This window comes from Pristiophorus japonicus, chromosome 22 (genome assembly GCF_044704955.1).
Source record: "Pristiophorus japonicus isolate sPriJap1 chromosome 22, sPriJap1.hap1, whole genome shotgun sequence".
Taxonomy (NCBI): domain Eukaryota; kingdom Metazoa; phylum Chordata; class Chondrichthyes; family Pristiophoridae; genus Pristiophorus; species Pristiophorus japonicus.
This window is the reverse complement of record NC_091998.1, coordinates 18819665-18838095: the sequence shown is the minus strand read 5'-3', so window position 1 is coordinate 18838095 and position 18431 is coordinate 18819665. Positions and strand designations below refer to the sequence as shown.

At 41.2% G+C, this 18431-nt stretch overlaps 1 protein-coding gene across 5 annotated transcripts in view; it reads right to left on the bottom strand.

The window, feature by feature from the left end:
- Window positions 1-18431, bottom strand: part of LOC139234885 (sphingomyelin synthase-related protein 1) — a 73974-nt gene continuing 55543 nt past the window's right edge. For all 5 annotated transcript variants that reach the window (XM_070865719.1, XM_070865718.1, XM_070865721.1 and 2 more), the window contains 3 exons: window positions 15881-15998; window positions 14637-14787; window positions 1-5685 (listed from right to left, as the gene is read on the bottom strand). In XM_070865719.1, coding sequence (XP_070721820.1) covers window positions 5381-5685; window positions 14637-14787; window positions 15881-15998 — 574 coding nt within the window. In that variant the 3' untranslated portion in view covers window positions 1-5380. The remainder of the gene's footprint in view (window positions 5686-14636; window positions 14788-15880; window positions 15999-18431) is intronic.

The following is an 18431-nucleotide window of genomic DNA, read 5'->3' as shown; positions in this document are numbered from 1 at the left end:
AACATTCTGGAATTTTTACTAGACATCAGCAAATGCAACAAAAGGCATCATTATAAAGATGGAATACACAGCTGATGCACAGAACTCTGCAAAACATTGCTGTTTTACTTAGTTTCCTTTATTAATTTTAATCGGACAATGTAAATGTAAACATTAAATACCTCTGATATGAACTTATTAAATAACATTAATACTGAACAGCATTGAAATCCAAAAAACAGCCCATTAACAGTTCTTTTTATTTTAGTGTTTCATTTTATATATAGATATATCTATATACTTTATAAAATGGTAAATAACTGATGAAAAAAAATGTACTGATGTCTTTGTTTCTTTTCTAATTTAGTTGTTGGTTTACATCAAACACTCTGTATTGTACAGTCATACACACAGACATCGAGATACACTGAACTACATTTTTGACATTGAATGTTTTTTTTAAAACTTATGGTCTTATACAACACAAGACTATTTTGGAGCCTTGCAAGAAGGCCCCCTTCCCATTCTGGCCATATCCTTGCAGCACAAGGTCATCTGATTCGCTCACAACAGCTGGTATATACAGCCTCTGCTTTACAAAAATATAAATGGCTTTTATTCTCAATTACTGGCTTGCTTTCTTTGTTTCAAAAACCTCTTACAGATGTGTTTATCCCTCCTTTCCAAGGTCACCTCGACAACGGTTAAATTAAGGAAATTAGTTATCAAACAATGGGCACAGTAACAGCCAATATGGAAGATTACAAGATGATGACACATTTAGGGATGCGGAGGGAAAGGTGGTTGGGGGGGGGGGGGGTACTGAAAGTATTGTAAAGCACAAGCAGCGACCCAAACCCAAGTATTAAAGCTTGGAACACAATGTTAGTTGGTTTGGAATAAAGAATACCATCTCCAAGCTTTCCCCATTTTGATTTTTGTGCTTTCCTTGGCAATTGCTGTGATCAGGCTGTGCACTGCGGGACAAGAATAATTTCTAGATTTGAAACCAAAATATCAATCATTAAGGATCACATTGGTGTCAGCTGGCAGGAAGTCAAGAAATCAAACTATTTCCCAATAAAATCCCAAGGAAACTAGTTTACTCTGGCCTTTTCCAGCTGCACAGATACTAGAGAAAGACGGTTAATACGGCCCCCATTATGCTCAAGGTACACAGTTTTATTAGGCAGCCCGAACTTTGGAAATGGCTGATGTTGTATATTGCTATAGATTCAAATACTTCTCCCGTACCCCGCCCCGCCATTTGAGGAAGGCCAGAGAATTCAGCCAGAATTACCCCATGCCATAAGCACCCCCAAGAACATCATTGGGAAAGGCTGGGGAGCAGGTTAGCTACTCATCATCTTAATATGGAGAATGACACATGATGCAAAGGAGATGGGAAAAATATTTGGAGGGAGAAAACTGATGCGTGTTACAGCGTGTTACACTAGCAATATCCGGGCCCCAGAAACCTACAAATAGCTCATCAGGATATGGCACAATACATTACAACAGGTTGAAATGGTCACATAATTCTCAGGAAACAGGCGATACCATTAGAACACATCACTGTCCCTCAGTCACAGTGCTTTTCTGTAGTAACACAGCTGAAAGCAGATAGTCTGTGTAAAAGTTCTGTTTTGTGTGTCAAAGTTTGGATCTTGTGGCATTAAGGAGTGGACTGAGAGTAGCAGTCCTCATTCACAATATGGCTGGTGTACAACTTTAGTGCATTGCATGAGAAAACTGGGGGGTGGGGAAAGATCTGCACAAAAAATATCTGCTACTAATCAACAGTTCTAAAGCAGGATAAATCAGGGTGGTGAGAAATAAGCCCATCACTGGTACCTCCCTGTGCAAACTTGTAGAAATACTGGGCAATAAAGTGGACCACATGTCAAACTCTTTCAATGGAAACGCTGCAGTAGCTTTTTAGGCAAATGCAAGCTTTTAATGCTTTTAATATTTAGCATAAAAGGAACTAAAACAATTAATTTTTCATCCATTAAACATTCACTATTCCAGTGACGCTGGGTACCTTTGAAAGTTGGCAGGGTTTCACTCATGCACTCTACAAATTGGGACTGGTCGCTTCAGTTCTTTCACAATCTAACCTAATTTACTGCCATTTCACAAAGGGATAGTTATTCAATTATTGCATCAGCCAGCCTGACTCTACAAGGAAACGACAATAAGTCAAACCTTTGAACAAATGAGTGAATCAGGTAAAGGAACCGAGTGGCTGAACAAGCAGGAGGGAACAAAGCAGATACACAGTTTTTCCAAAAGTGGTAACTGCAGTACTGTCTGCAACTCTGCTTCGAGAGTGAATCAGAAACCAAACAGCAGGACGGGGTGGTGTTAAACAAGTCGTTCAAGCCGAGCTAGAGAGAAAAGCCTTGACATTTGGCAACAAATGGGAAGGAAAGGTTTTAACCCTTGTAATGTCACAGAGACCTTGATTTATGAATTAAAATAGTAATGGACACAGGAAGACCAAGGGAAATAACATTCAATATCAAAAACAGTGCTCGTGGATGACTACAGATAATTTGTGTTAGGATAGTCATGTGAAAACACAACCAGTTATTATGAATTTGCTTTATAAAATCCGTAACCATCAAGAATTTTAACTTTTTTTTTTAAAGTTCTCAGTGCATGCAAAAAAAAAATTCTCATTGGTGTAATTTCATCCTTCTAAAGCTAAAATTCTGTCAGTGGGCATTCTGCTCCAAAGATTTTTAATGAAGACAATTTGGGGAATGAAAATTAAGGTTGTGCAGAATTAGAATTTTAAATCATTGGACAACTACCAATCAACAGAAAGGGAATGTAAACATTTATTGGGGCAACCAGTGTGCGAGCACTGTACAGTCACCTCATTCAGATCCAGTCCTATAGGTGGCTTCTATATACAGAAGACTTTTACAATCAATCACACATCCACTGAGATACTTCGCCTTACCTGGGTAATTGACATATGCATCGGACACAACCAACCACATTTGAGTGTGCTGAGGTTGTTTCGTACAATGGCAACATTACTGTACAAGACACCTACATTAAACCAGACAGTGGTACAATTTCCGTGACAATTTGGAGAATGATTTTTTTTTAATCACAATACATTCTAAAATTGGTAGGTGTAGCCCAAGTGACAACCAACGTTAAATTCAGCCATTACCCTCGGCATGAATTGGAAAATTTCAAAAACTAATTGTAATATTTCAATTTTTGATTCATGTGGGAACAAAACACTAAAGAGCTGCAGTGCCAATGCACATCAAGCAGCAAAAATAGTTTGATTGGCCATATGTTGTGTTGACACCATTTTTTTCTAATATGGTCATCAGTATCAGAAGACATACAGGTGCTTCAAAAAAAAACTTATAAAAGAACCCATTAAGGAAATCAAGCCTCGACCTGTTCTTATGTTTTAATCTGTACACTTAAGAGCAGGAAAACCTTCCCACATTTGCCCATGCAGCCTTCTGACAAGTAAACTATGAGAGGGTAATGATGTGCATTAAAATATAGTAGAACAATAAGTTATACCATCTAGTCGAATTAAATTGTAAAATATGTTGATAGTGGCTCACTGAAGAAAACAAGAAATGTACCAGTGTGTTAATTTCTTTAAATAACTTGTTAAAAGTTGTTTATTCATTTTTATTTTAAGGACAGTAATATGAGCCTGGTATGTGACTGCAAAAATACGACTCCACTATAACTAACCAACCCTGACAAAATAAACCAAAGCCTGCGAGTCAACATAAAGTGCTTATGACCGGTCACTAACGTACAATCACAACATCTCCTATATTACAGGAGGGATTCTATCTACGAGAACTGGATTGTAAACTATCCAATAGTATCAAAGCTAAATGCCATCTAAAAGTTGATGAGAATTACTGAATTATTTTAGAAACTGAGCCTAATTACTTCTTAGAGAATTCAAATAGATATTAACTGCAAATACAGGTTGAGCCTTCCTTATCCAGAACCCTCGGGACCTGGTCTGTTCTGGATCAGGGATTTTTCCAGACAAGGGGTGGTCGCATTAAATTGGATGGTACAAGTACTGAGCAAGGGGATATCAGGGCTGGCTGGCTTGGGGCTGGGAGTGCGGCAGAGAGATCATGGGGTGGGGCGGTGGATCGTGAGGTCAGGCCAGCGATTGCGGGAGTCGGCAGCGAGGAAGGACTTCAATTTGTTCAATCTGCACATGCGCCACCCAGTGGCCGGGAATGGTTCTGGACGAGGGGTGGTTCCGGATAAGGGAGTTCTGGATAAGGGAGTTCTGAATAAGAGAGTTCTGAATAAGAGAGGTTCAACCTGTCGTGTAATCTAATAAACTCTACACACCGATGTAAATAGATTACAAGTGGTTCTTTTGTTTTGTCGGAGTGCATTGTGGGGGCTCATTACCAAGAGTTATATTATGCTGTTAATACTGTATGTAAAGGTTTGAGGTCTGTAAAAGATGTGGTGAAGCTGTAGCTAACAGTTGAACACCTCAAAATAAAAATGATTACAACCAATATCAGATATATCCCCCAAAGGGACCAGTATTGGACAAAACATATTTTTATTGCTTCAAGAACAGATACTTGGTGTAATTTTTGGTTAAATACCCATGTGGTATGCAGGGGAATACAGATGGTCAAAGGACTGCTGTATAATGAGAATGCTTCCGGTTGGCTTTTTAAAGGTTTCCAGAGATTTTCCACAAGTCTTTGCAGTGTTCCATTAAACAAGTGCGAAACCACATTTCCCTGAAATAAAATCTCATGAAAAACACTGCAAAAACGGGGATGAGGATTTAAAAAAAATATATATAAAGCAAGCATCCTCAAAAACCTGCCACGAGGAAAAATTCTTTCAAAGATCTTAGATGTCAATCAACCCTGTGAACAATCCCAGTAGGTCATTAACATTTTTTTTTAAAGTGGTAACTTTGCTCTTCAGGATAACAAAAACGTATTTTTAATTTAGCAGTGTTACTTTTTGTGGGCTTGCTACTGCTTTTTTCATCACCACTACCAAGACTGGCTGCTCGACGACCCATCGGGTACAGTTATGCTGTTGCGTGAAACACTCATCTGTTGAAAACAAAACCCGCGCACTGTCTAAGGCCACCAACTGGAGTTAGGATGCCCAAATTAAGACAGTTGACTCATCTGAGGGAAAAAAAAGAGCATAGTTCTAACTTGGTGGACGAACCATGAACCAACCTAACCATCTATTATATATCAAAGTCTCCCTCACCCTTCATATTTGCACCTGGCTTAAAATAACACATTGTACTAATCTTGGGTATAAAACCACTTATTCTTCCATTAATCATTTATTTTGTCCAACAAAAATAAAATAGTTGGTTAGTGCGGATTACTACTTATCCAATTAATCTTTTCAATAACCTTGGTCTAGGAAGTGGCCAACTATATTCATTTGGTACAGGGCCATTGACATTGCATTCGAAGAATGAAAACATTGGGAACCAAATTCGTGCTCTTCGGCTCTGCTGATATGCTCGAGTATTGGCTAGTGTGTGGTAATACAAAAAGAGTCTTGTAGTGATATAAAATGCGATGAAGACATCAATGGAGTAATGTTCATGTGCAGCGAGGATGAAGAAGATCCCAAACAGGTTTAATACCCAAGACAGGGTGTGCAAGAAGTTCCAGCTTCTTGGTGTATCTAATTGAGAGTTTAAAAAAAAGGAAACATTAAGAGTTAAGTTTAATTTTCAATTTCAGCTCAGCAACCGACACCAGTATCCGTAAAATTCAAACAAATATAGTGTCAAATGCAACATTGATTTTGAGCAATCACTTTGCAGCCCTTCAAACACTAATAATCTGCTCTAATTTAGAAAAATCTCCGGATTAAACTTTACCTCGAATCATACAGCACAGAAAGATTTGGGCCATCATTCCTGTGCCTGGTCTTTGAAAGAGCTACCCAAGAGTCCCACTTGCCTACTCTTTCCCTACAGCCTGCAATTTATTCCCCTTCATTTATTTAATTCCCTTTTGAAAGTTATTTAATTTCCTTTTGAAAGTTATTAAATCTGCTTACACCATCCTTTCAGGCAGTGCATTCCAGATCATAATAACTCGCTGCTTAAAAACATTTCTCCTTATCTTGCCGCTGGTTCTTTTGCCAATTACCTTCCCTTCCTCTACTGGAAAGTTTCTCCTTACTTACTCCATCAAAACCTTCATTATTTTGAACACCTCGCCTAAATCTCCCCTAACCTTCTCTGCTCTAAGGAGAATAACCCCACCTTCTCTAGTCTCTCTACATAACTGAAGTCCCACATCCCTGAAACCTAACTAAATTCAGTATTAAAAGTCATCGATTTTATACTGACTCAACCTCAATGAAAGCCGGAAAGGAGAACTGCAGGCATGTGCATAACCAAACTTGCGTTGCTACAAAGTCAAGCCTCACAAATATGTACAAAAAATTCTCCCGCGCTCTATCCTAAATCTCTCGGGGTAGAGTTTCCGCTTTGGGTGCAATCGGCGTAAATAGTGAAGTGTTTCCCCCCAGATTGCCCCAGAAACTCATTTGCCTATCACCGAACACAAAGTGGTAACTTGGTAAAGTTTGATTAATACAGCTGAAAATGGGTTTCACACAAAAAAATAAGCATTTTAAAACACCGTCAATCCACCACCTGTGTGTAACCCGATTTTAAATGACTAAACAAAATATACAAAACTATTTTCTAGTTAAATTGGGGTAGTCAGTTCCTTAGTAAATTAAAAAAAAATTAATTCAAAGCATACCTACTAGTGTCCTTGCACCCAAAAGATCCAGGTTAATTTTTAAGAGCCTCTGCAAAGTCCGCAAGTCCGGAAACTCCCAATGGTGATTAATTCACCCTGGGAGCGTAGATAGTTTTGTGGGCGAGCCATGCTTCTAGCGCTATGTTTTTAAAACTAGTACAAAAGATCAGAGAAAACTGGAGTTGGGCTGGATGCGATTTGCACTGAAATTTCTGCGATCTTTTGCGCAGGTTACGTTGATATCAGGGGAATTGCACCGGACACAATCAAGCGGAAACACCAGGCCCATGTATTTCATTTTAGTTATCCATGTCCCCTTATCCAAATCCCCCTCAATCACTGTAAACAGGATATTTCCATGTACTCTGTCCCAATCCTTCATAATTTTAAACACCTCTATCTCTAATGTCTCAACTGTTTTGTTGTACTGTGATTAATTTCATGGCTGCATACTGTTTTCAGATGCACTCATTATTAGATACGTCCAGGTATTATTGCTGCTGCACATTCAAGCAAACCTACTCAGTTATTGGACCTACAACACATAACCTCCTGATGGTTATCTCTCAGCTGTCCAGCTGTTTGTTACAGTGCCAGCCGACTGGTTTCAAATTACAAGCTTTTACTTAAAGCAATCTACAAAAAGGGCAGCCACAAAAATGGGACTAGTGACAAAAATAGCAAATCTGATTTGCCAGATAATTTAAAGACTAGAAGTTCAAGGAAGGTGCATGAGTTGGTTGGGCTATGTGGGTTTTTCTGATCGGACATTCTATTTTTTCACATAATTAGATAAAAAACCAAAGGTGAAAACAAATCCAGTGTATTAAACCATTAAAGTAGGGTTAGTTTGATCGTTTTTTTTAAAAAGCAGAAAAACCATGCTTTGAGTGCATAGTACGCTTCTGAGCAGTTTCCGGTTCATTGGCAGGAGTCACTCCGAAATTATATAGTAGGGCTGGGGCAACAGGAGGCCTGGGGGAAGTGGCAGCAAGCCTGAGGGCGGCTAGGGACCCATGATGGGGAAGACCATAAACAGGCCTGGGAGACCAGGAGGCCGCCTGGGAGCAATGTGGTAGATCAGGCAGCAGATGAGCCCTACAAAAGCAAGCATAGGCAAACAGCAAGTTGCCAAATAAAAGTTAAATGGTGAATACATTGAAGATAAAACTTTGCCATAAAGCAGGGCCATCTAAAGGAACACCTGGGAGATGGAATTTGGGGGAGCAGCACAGTCATCAAGCATTTCAAATATCTGGTCATTATCACATTGCTGTTTGTGGGACTGAGCTGCCACATTTCCTGTCATCATCATCATCATCATCATCATCATCGCAGGCAGTCCCTCGGAATCAAGGAAGACTTGCTTCCATTCCTGGCTGAACAGTCCAATACGAGAGCCACAGACTCTGTCACGGGTGGGTGGGACTGGTTTGCCGCATGCTCTTTCCGCTGCCTGCGCTTGATTTCTGCATGCTCTCGGCGTTGAGACTCGAGGTGCTCAGCGCCCTCTCGGATGCACTTCCTCCACTTAGGGCGGTCTTGGGCCAGGGACTCCCAGGTGTCAGTGGGGATGTTGCACTTTATCAGTGAGGCTTTGAGGGTGTCCTTATAGCGTTTCCGCTGTCCACCTTTGGTTCGTTTGCCGTGAAGGAGCTCCAAGTAGAGCACTTGCTTTGGGAGTCTCGTGTCTGGCATGCTGATTATGTGGCCTGCCCAGCGGAGCTGATCGAGTGTGGTCAGTGTTTCAATGCTGGGGATGTTAGCCTAAATGAGGACGCTGATGTTGGTGTGCCTGTCCTCCCAGGGGATTTGTAGGATCTTGCGGAGACATCGTTGGTGATATTTCTCCAGCAACTTGAAGTGTCTACTGTACATGGTCCATGTCTCTGAGCCATACAGGAGGACAGGTATTACTACAGCTCTGTAGACCATGAGCTTGGTGGCAGTTTTGAGGGCCAGGTCTTCAAACACACTTTTCCTCAGGCGGCCAAACTATCAGTGACTACATTTCAAAAAGTACTTCATTGGCTATAAAGTGCTTTGGGATTTCCGGTGGTCGTGAAAGGCGCAATATATATGCAAGTCTTTCTTTCTATTGAAAGGCAAATATAAATACATTATACATACCTTACAACTTAAAATAATTCCCAGGCGTGACAGAAATAGTATGACACAGCCTTCCTGTAAACACAGGAAATGGTCTCGCTCACACACTGGCCGAGGGCAAGGATTGGTGACATTCCACAGCCTCCCCAATTGTTAAATACGCTGAAACTCACAAACTAGGCTCAGACCTGAAAAATGTGCATTTGGGTGAGGTACCACGGCACCAGTACTCTCAGAACTATACTGAGCAGTCAATGCCAAAGGGGAGTCGGCAAGACATGTGTCAGACATGGAAGGTTGGGGGGAGGGGGAAGAGAATAAGAGAATGCAATCTGGAGTTATAAATGGGTAACTGTATCGATGAACCTACAGAACCAAGTAAAACACACGAGAGACACAAATACAGAAAATGCTGAGAACACGCTCAGTATTTGTGCAAGGAACAGATGAGGCAATATTTTGGGTGTGGAACATCCCGATCAGCTTGATAAAGGGTTCGCATCTGTAACGTGAACTCCTCTGTTCTCCGCGGAAGCTGCCTGACTTGTTGAGTGTCTCCAGCATTTTTGGTTTGGTTTCAGATTACCAGCGTTTGCAGTTGTTTTGATTTTTCGTTACACTAGAGGGCACCCTTGTTTCAGAGCTCAGACAGCACAATGATTATAAACCCTAGCTATCCATGCTGTGCAGACACTATAATGTGAAAAAGAGCAGTAAATAATTGAATTTTACACTGCTAGAGGTACAAGGCCAACATAAAAATGTTTTACGAAATCACTTCACAGTATTTTGCCCGAGGATGTCGAGGCACTTTTTACATGAAACAGAGATGCCGATTCAGGAATAATTAGCTACTGTGCACGTGCATTTACACCGCAACTTTTGCAACGGTGCACTTTCCGCTACACTGCAACACTAAAATTGTACTTTAACTCCAGAATCAGATCGTGATCTGACAGCAGAGGAAAGGGATGCGAGACTACCTTTTTCAGGTGCGCGGTGCTTGGGACTGTCACCACACGAAAAACAATTTCAATGCCATGTCACATTTGGGTTTTATGAAGTGTTCAGGGATTCAGTTGCAGCAACTGGACACTTTCTAAACCCATCTGGGGTTAATTTAAACATTTGAAGAGCGCAGACAGCCACTCTATATAAACATTTAAATTTGCAACCGCTGGAGGTCAGAACACCCAGATAAGAGATCTGTCCTAAGCAGAACTGCAGCTCAATCCAGCCAGTTAAAAACATTGTACTGCGCAGCTGGAATACTATCACCTCTGGTCTCAAACTAGTACCTGCAGCATAAATGCACCATTATTCAGCATTAGAAATTTTTGAATCGCCTATCTAAAGCCCACAGAATTGATCAGAGTGGAAATTCTGAGTTAGAAGATTGTCTTGGTCAGAAGTGCAATATGGCATCAGTCGCCATTACATGCCCTGCCCTGACTTCACTCTTGGGCGAGGCGTACAACTGGCGGCTGATGTGACACCGCACACTTTGTGGTCCTGCCCAAGTGGAATTTCTATGCCTTACTACAAGCTAATTGATGTTTGAGAGTTTAAAGATTAACGGTGACTTAATGAAGTTGCATGTGTTCAATAAAATGATTTTACGTCAGAAAATACACTTAATTATATGACAACCACGTTAGAATTACATAGAATTTACAGCACAGAAACAGGTCATTTCGGCACAACTGGTTTATGCCGGTGTTCATACACCACACGAGCCTCCTCCCACTCCAAGTCATCTCACCCTATCAGCATATCCTTCTATTGCTCTCTGCCTCATGTACTTATCTGGTACTTTAGTCTACACAACTAGCTTGTGACGAGCTAATTGTGAGAAATAAGTTAAATTTGATTCACATATAAATACACACACCCATGTTTATTCAAGGAATACAGTATACTGAAAGACATTGTTCCCTTCATAATACAAAAAACGGTTATTTTGAAAGTTGTGGGAAATAAAACAGTTTCATACAATTCAAAACTTCATCATTAGAGGCACATGACTACAGTGCAATGAGCTGTGGGTCGATGTTTTACATCATTAGGAAGGATGTACCTAATTCAACAATTGCACCAGGCTTTCTTTACATACGAGAAAGTGGATGCATTGGTTGTAATCTACCAAAATTCCCTCGATTCTGGGGCCATCCCAGCAGATTGGAAAACCGCAAATGAAACATCTTTATTTAAAAAAGGATGCAGACAAAAAGCAGGAAACTATAGAACAGTTAGCCTAACATCTGTCATTGGGAAAATGCTGAAGTCCATTATTAAGGAAGCAGTAGCAGGGCATTTGTAAAAGCATTATTCAATCAAGCAGAGTCAGCATGGTTTTATGAAAGGGAAATCATGTTTGACAAATTTGCTGGAGTTCTTTGAGCATGTGATGAGCAGGGTGGATAAGGGGGAACCAGTGGTTGTGGTGTATTTGGATTTCCAGAAGGCATTTGATAAGGTGCCACATAAAAGGTTACTGCGCAAGATAAAAGTTCACGGGGTTGGGGGTAATATATTAGCATGGATAAAGGATTGGCTAACTAACAGAAAACAGAGAGTCGTGATAAATGGGTCATTTTCCAGGTGGCAAACAGTAACTAGTGGGGTGCCGCAGGGATTGGGGCTGGGGCCTCAACTATTTACAATCTATAGTAATGACTTGGATGAAGGGACCGAGTGTAATGTAGCCAAGTTTGCTGATGATACAAAGATGGGTGGGAGAGCAAATTGTGATGAGGACACAAAAAATCTGCAAAGGGATATAGACAGGCTAAGTGAGTGAGCAAAAATTTGGCAGATCGGAGTATAATGTGGGAAAATGTGAGGTTATCCACTTTGGCAGAAAAAATAGAAAAGCAAATTCAAATTTAAATGGAGAAAAATTGCAAAGTGCTGACAGAGGGATCTGGGGGTCCTTGTGCATGAAACACAAAAAGTGAGTATGCAGGTACAGCAAGGAATCAGGAAGACAAATGGAATGTTGGCCTTTATTGCAAGGGGGATAGAGTATAAAAGCAGAGAAGTCCTACTACAACTGGACAGGGTATTGGTGAGGCAACACCTAGAGTACTGCGTACAGTTTTGGTCTCCATATTTAAGGAAGGATATGCTTGCATTGGAGGCTATTCAGAGAAGGTTCCCTAGGTTGATTCCGGAAATGAGGGGGTTGACTGATGAAGATAGATTGAGTAGGTTGGACTTATACTCATTGGCGTTCAGAAGAGTGAGAGGTGATCTTATTGAAACATTAAGATAATGAGGGAGCTCGACAAGGTGGATGCAGAGGGGAGACTAAAACTAGGAGACATAAGGCCTAAATTTGCTCAGGAGTTAAGAACATAAGAATTAGGAACAGGAGTAGGCCATCTAGCCCCTCGAGCCTGCTCCGCCATTCAACAAGATCATGGCTGATCTGGCCGTGGACTCAGCTCCACTTACCCGCCCGCTCCCCATAACCCTTAATTCTCTTATTGGTTAAAAATCTATCTATCTGTGATTTGAATACATTCAATGAGCTAGCCTCAATTGCTTTCTTGGGCAGAGAATTCCACAGATTCACAACCCTCAGAGAAGAAATTCCTTCTCAACTCTGTTTTAAATTGGCTCCCCCGTATTTTGAGGTTGTGTCCCCTAGTTCTAGTCTCCCCGACCAGTGGAAACAACCTCTCTGCCTCCATCTTGTCTATCCCTTTCATTATTTTAAATGTTTCTGTAAGATCACCCCTCATCCTTCTGAACTCCAACGAGTAAAGACCCAGTCTACTCAATCTATCATCATAAGGTAACCCCCTCATCTCCGGAAACAGCCCAGTGAATCGTCTCTGTACTCCGTCCAAAGCTAGTATATCCTTCCTTAAGTAAGGTGACCAAAACTGCACGCAGTACTCCAGGTGCGGCCTCACCAATTTTTGGAGCAACATGATTTTTCTGGAGTATCTTAAAAATCCCAATTCTGCACATATAATTTGCGCCAATGTAAGTGAGTTAGTTAGGATTTTTTTTAGTTTAGTTTTTTTTTCCCCAAAAGGAGGCATTACCAGCCACCGACGCCTGTTTTGGCCATTTAAGTCCGTTTGGACAGCTAATAGTTGCTCCAAACTAACTTAGGCCAGTGTATGTGGCCACTTATGGAGAGTTAAGAAATCAGCGCAGGTAGCCAGAGATGGGGGGGGGGAAAGGGAAGCACAGAGGACCTTGCAAAGCACTAAACACCTTCACAACAACTAATACAGAACTTGTATTGTAACTTTTGCATAATTTACACATTCCACTATATAAAGCTTCATAAAATATGAACTTTTAAGTATCATTTATATCAGAAGACAAAGGGTTTCATAAAACCATTTATGAATCAATTATTAGTGTAATCTGTTACTTTCATTATTTTAATCATTCTACCAATACTGTGAAATTGGAAAACAAAATACACAGTACAAGAACAGAAAATCAAGTTATATTGAAGCACAGTTAATCCTTGAGGCTAAATCTACATCCAAGGAATTCTTGTCAGTGAAGCCACTCTGTTCTGTCCGAGGTAACCTTTATATGGATTATGTACACTCGGCCATTTCTCTTCATAAATGTAATCGCTCAGCTTGGGTTGGCTTTAAAATCCACAAATCTGAATTTCTGCAGTTTATTATATGGTTTGCAGTTGAATTTTGATGGTGCTGACTGCCTTTCTTACTGCTTTTATTAGCAGACAGTATAGGGACAGCTTTTCTAATTCGAGCAGCTTGTTCTTTTTCTAAATCATTTAAAGAAACTCTCCTCCTTCACCCCCGCCCCCGATCAAAACTCTTACCCCCCCTCGATCAAAAGTCTCCCCGCACCAACCTGTTTCTTGTAGCCCTCAGCGCGGGAAGGCAACGGCCGGCCTGTGCGGCAGGCCACTCGGCCCGGAATAGGGGCCGGACGCGTTGGGTCCCACACTGCAGGCACGCATCATCATCATCATCATGGGAGGAGCTACTGCGCATGCACGAACGCTCTACTGCGCATGCGGACTGCTGCCGACACTCTTTTAGATGCAGGGCCATAGCTCCGCCCCCCACTGTGATTGCCACGCCAAGCACTAGGATGGTCCATAGAACGGGGAGAATACGGCGATATATTTTTGGTACTGTTTTGAGAGCAGAAAGTCGGCGCACCTAAAACCAGAGCGCCAAATTTAGGCCCATAGTCTCAGAATAAAGGGCCACCCATTTAAAACTGAGATGAGGAGAAATTTCTTCTCTGAGGGTTGTAAATCTATGGAATTCTCTGCCCGAGAGAGCTGTAGAGGCTGGGCCATTGAATATATTTAAGGCAGAGAGAGACAGATTTTTGAGCGATAAGGGAATAAAGGCTAATCGGGAGCAGGCAGGGAAATGGAGCCGAGTCCATGATCAAATCAGCCATAATTTTATTAAATGACGGAGCAGGCTCAAAGGGCCAAGTGACCTATTCCTGCTCCTTATTTCTTATGAGACTTACGGAGTAACATTTAATGTTTATTCAGTCACAAGTAAATCCATTACATGGACCTTAGCGCACATTTGAAAAAAAATGAAACCCTTCACCTACTTGTTTCCAAAATCTTAGTCGCCAGTAAGTTAAGGGTTTACACAATAGCTTGTGTCATTGAACTAACATCATCGCTGATTGCAAATCATTGCCTTCTCTTAATAAAGATTTTGGCCCCATTACGGTAAACTAATGACGGTTAAGAATATTTTTTGTACTTACATTCTGTGACAAAGAAGTTAAACATAGTAATGACAACTGTGTGGCCACTGAACATGTAGTCTCCACAAGTATGCACGCCCGTTAACGTCATTCCAAAACCACTCCAAATTGCAATTGCCCGTTGAAACTTGGCCCACATGTCTCCATACAGCTGAAAAAGAAACCATACATTGTGAACAAAGATCACTGGGCAATGCATACTATCAATTTTAATGCAGAAACATTCACCGAGACAAAAAGAAACAAAGATTTGTATATGTATATAAGGGCATGAGATTAATCTGCAATATTTATATTTAAATGAACCTTCACCTTACAATGAAAATCACCATTCAGAATCCCAAATTAAGAACGTCAAATGCATACAATAACATGCAGCCTGGCCCTCACCCAACCTTGTGTTGTGAGGGAATAAAGAGAACGGGCAGTAAGTTCTGGCTGTAAATTAAAATGCTGAGAGCAAAAACTAAGTGCAAAGGACAACATATCCCAAACATTGTTTTAATGAAGGGGAGGGTGGGAGTGCAGGAGATAATCAGGCTGCAGGCCCGATTCTTAGAAGTTGGAGGGGACAAACTGCCAAAACATGTTTCCATTTGCTTTCAAGGTCCTGGGAAAATCTGACCTTTGTAGTCACTTGAAGGGAGGGTGAACCCTGAACATCTCTTCCCAGCAAGTGCACTTCCCAAAACAGGTTTTCCTCTTCTATTGCTCCACTCTGCCATTATTCTATGCCTCTTTTACTGTAGCTGTGTTGAGTCTTGTGTGGTGTCACATAACAGACTTGACTTAAAAAAAAATTGACCTTAAATGCCTCATTTTTGACGAACTCCACAGCTTTTCTTGCGATATCTGGTGGTTAATTTAAAACCTCTTCAAAATTGCATGAGTTTAGACAATGATTATATCACTATGATATGCATGGTGGGTGTCTAGACTAGAGTGTGATCCTACGCAATTACTTTAAATATTCACCAAGTGAATTGCCACTGTCTCTTGGATGTTTGACATTTTCAAATGCACCAACCTCATCCTTCATGTTCAGCTTAGCAAACACATTGTAGACATTTGAAGTGCTCACTTTTCATTTATAACCTCATCATACCAAAGTAAAACTAGCACAACAGTTTTAAAAGCCACACACTGGATTAATCAAGAAAAAAATCTTGCAATGACTTTTTTTTTTACATTACTACCATGAGCCACCTTGTACAACTGGTCAGCACGGTTTGCACAAAACTTACTTTTCCAGAACACTGCAGATGATGGCCAGGCACAGAGAGTGAGGTAACAAACATAGTAACACAGCGCAATAGGAACACTGTTCCCATCAGGCTACACATGCGACGGAAAAGGATTGACCTACAGAGTCATGAAAAAAAAACAGCCAAAAATACAGTTAATAAGCAGTGCAGTTCATTCCACAACTCTTCACTTTTATGAAATTTCTTTTTACCATTACATTCAAAACACACAATTCTCTGAGAAGTTCCCTTGATTTAGTAACAGTGCACTGAATAATATTGATTTTCTGCACATTGTACTTGTCAAATGTCACTGTTAGTGTTGATCACAACCGTATCGTAAGCATTAAAACTGGAAGGGTCCTGTAGGGAAAAAAACTTTTGAAGAGTACATTTTGGGTTGTGTGTGCACACACTTCTTTATAAAGTTGTGTGATTATATGATAACTGCTAACATTTTTTTAAATGACTCGTCATCACTAGAGAACACAAATAGATACTCTTTTTAAACCCTTTTACCCCTCCCCGCCGCCCCCACCCCCTGTAGTGTCTTACTTACCATTCCTCAGCTGAGAATAAAAAAGCTTACAACCTACTCCCAAGACCTTGCCTATTCTATGAGGTAGGTGGATGTCACCTGGGTGAAAATTATCATTCTAACCTACCTTCCATTTGGCACTGCAGCACAGGCAAAATAATGAGCTCACTCCAACTGTAGATGTGAACCCATATCACAGTATGTCAGAGCACTGACGACAGTGTTCCTAGATCACACTGCTGTACAGTTCCGGGGGGGGGGGGGCGGGGCAGTGTAGGGAACACCATATTTAAAAACCATCTATTGCATTTTCTCTCTCTTAGACAGTCCCTCGTATCGAGGATGACTTGCTTCCACACCAAAAAGGGATGAGTTCACAGGTCTTTCAATGAAGGACCTGATATTCTAGATCCCAAACTACCTATTGGAGGGTGGAAGATGCCTGTTCGTGGATTTGTTTAACGTGTGGTGGCCGTTCCACACCAGCCACCACACGGGCTTGACAGAGCTAGGTCTTGGTCCAGTGGCAAGGTTTAATTAAGACGACTGGAGACCAAGCTCTGCTGCACGGACCAAGTGCACCCATATACTCCTACTGTCCGTAAATCGCAGTGTGGGCTGGCCCATGCTGCCCCTGGGTCCATGCCTCTCCTGGGCCCCAATCACGGGGAACACCAGCCGCAGGTCAGGGCTACAAGAGGAGGAGCCTCTGCAGAGAGAAGCACGTGTGTTGAATTCACTCGAGGCCTTCCCCTGAAGGGCCTTATTCAGCTCAAGGCTGCTGAGCTTCAGACGGTTGGCTCTATTGCAGCATCAGCATTTAGCAAAGTGAATATAAGGATTACTTGATGTAAGGGCTGGCGACAGCTCGGTCACAGAAGTATTCATTGATGCATTTACAATCTTACAATTTTTTCTCTGAACTAGAAAATCTAAATATTTAAAAACATTTTGAAAGAATTATATTTTTGCTGTTATTTGTCAATTTCTTTTGGGGAGAAGCAAGATAGGTCAGTTATTTCACTTTTGATGCCAGCACAGAATAAATTCCCCTCCTCTGCTCCAATAACATTCTCAAAAAACAACTGAAAAGTATTCCTACTGCATTGGTGTAATTTCAATCCTCCTCACTAGTCAGCCTCATGGCCTCGGAATGAGCTCGATGCTGAATCTATTACCAGCAACACTGGACAAGCTCTGAGTAACTATGTACTCGAGAGAAAGGAATTCCTCATCCCACCCGGAGCTGGAGACAAACCCAGGTCCCAGAGGTGAAAGTTCAATGTTGAAATACACTGCCCAGCCTCCCTTTTTATCCATTTGTTCAATATTGCATCATGCGACATTGCTGACCACGAGTTTAAAAGTAACATTTGCAATCAGCTTGGGTAGGGTTGAGAAGAGAAACCCGTCACTTACTATATCTATCGCCTAAAATAAAAATTAGCTGGGAGTTTCAGTGAATCATCACTCTCATTATGACCTCAGTGGAAAATGAAGATTTCTACTGGTGCTTTCCGTTAGGTGTGTCACAAGTTATTCATAACTACTCAAAATATTAACATTCCTGTCCCAACTGCACAGTCATTTGTGCAATTTATTCCACTAGAGTAGACCAACTAGGCTTGTTATTTCAGTATATTCTCAACCTGTCATTTGCTTCTCCCACAGGAGTCCAAGCGTCTCGGTAGCTTTTAATTAGAGGACGTGTTCTGCACCATCAGACGTATATAGAGGATAAGGAAGTGAACAGTGGAGAATTTACACGCAGAGAGAACCAAGATAGCCAAGCGTCTGTTACCCAGGAACAATACCTGGTGACGGGTTTAGTATCTCGACAGTCCATCGTACAAAAAACACTTCTAAAAATGGTGCTTAAACCTCACTGTGGTTTATTTCTGGAGGAATTTCATATGAATTGAATTCAAATGCTCTGTAAAATGTTGTACACTTTGGTTGGGATTTTAACACCTTATCTTAGAGGCTGCTCTTTCCCCCCTCGCCCCCCCCACC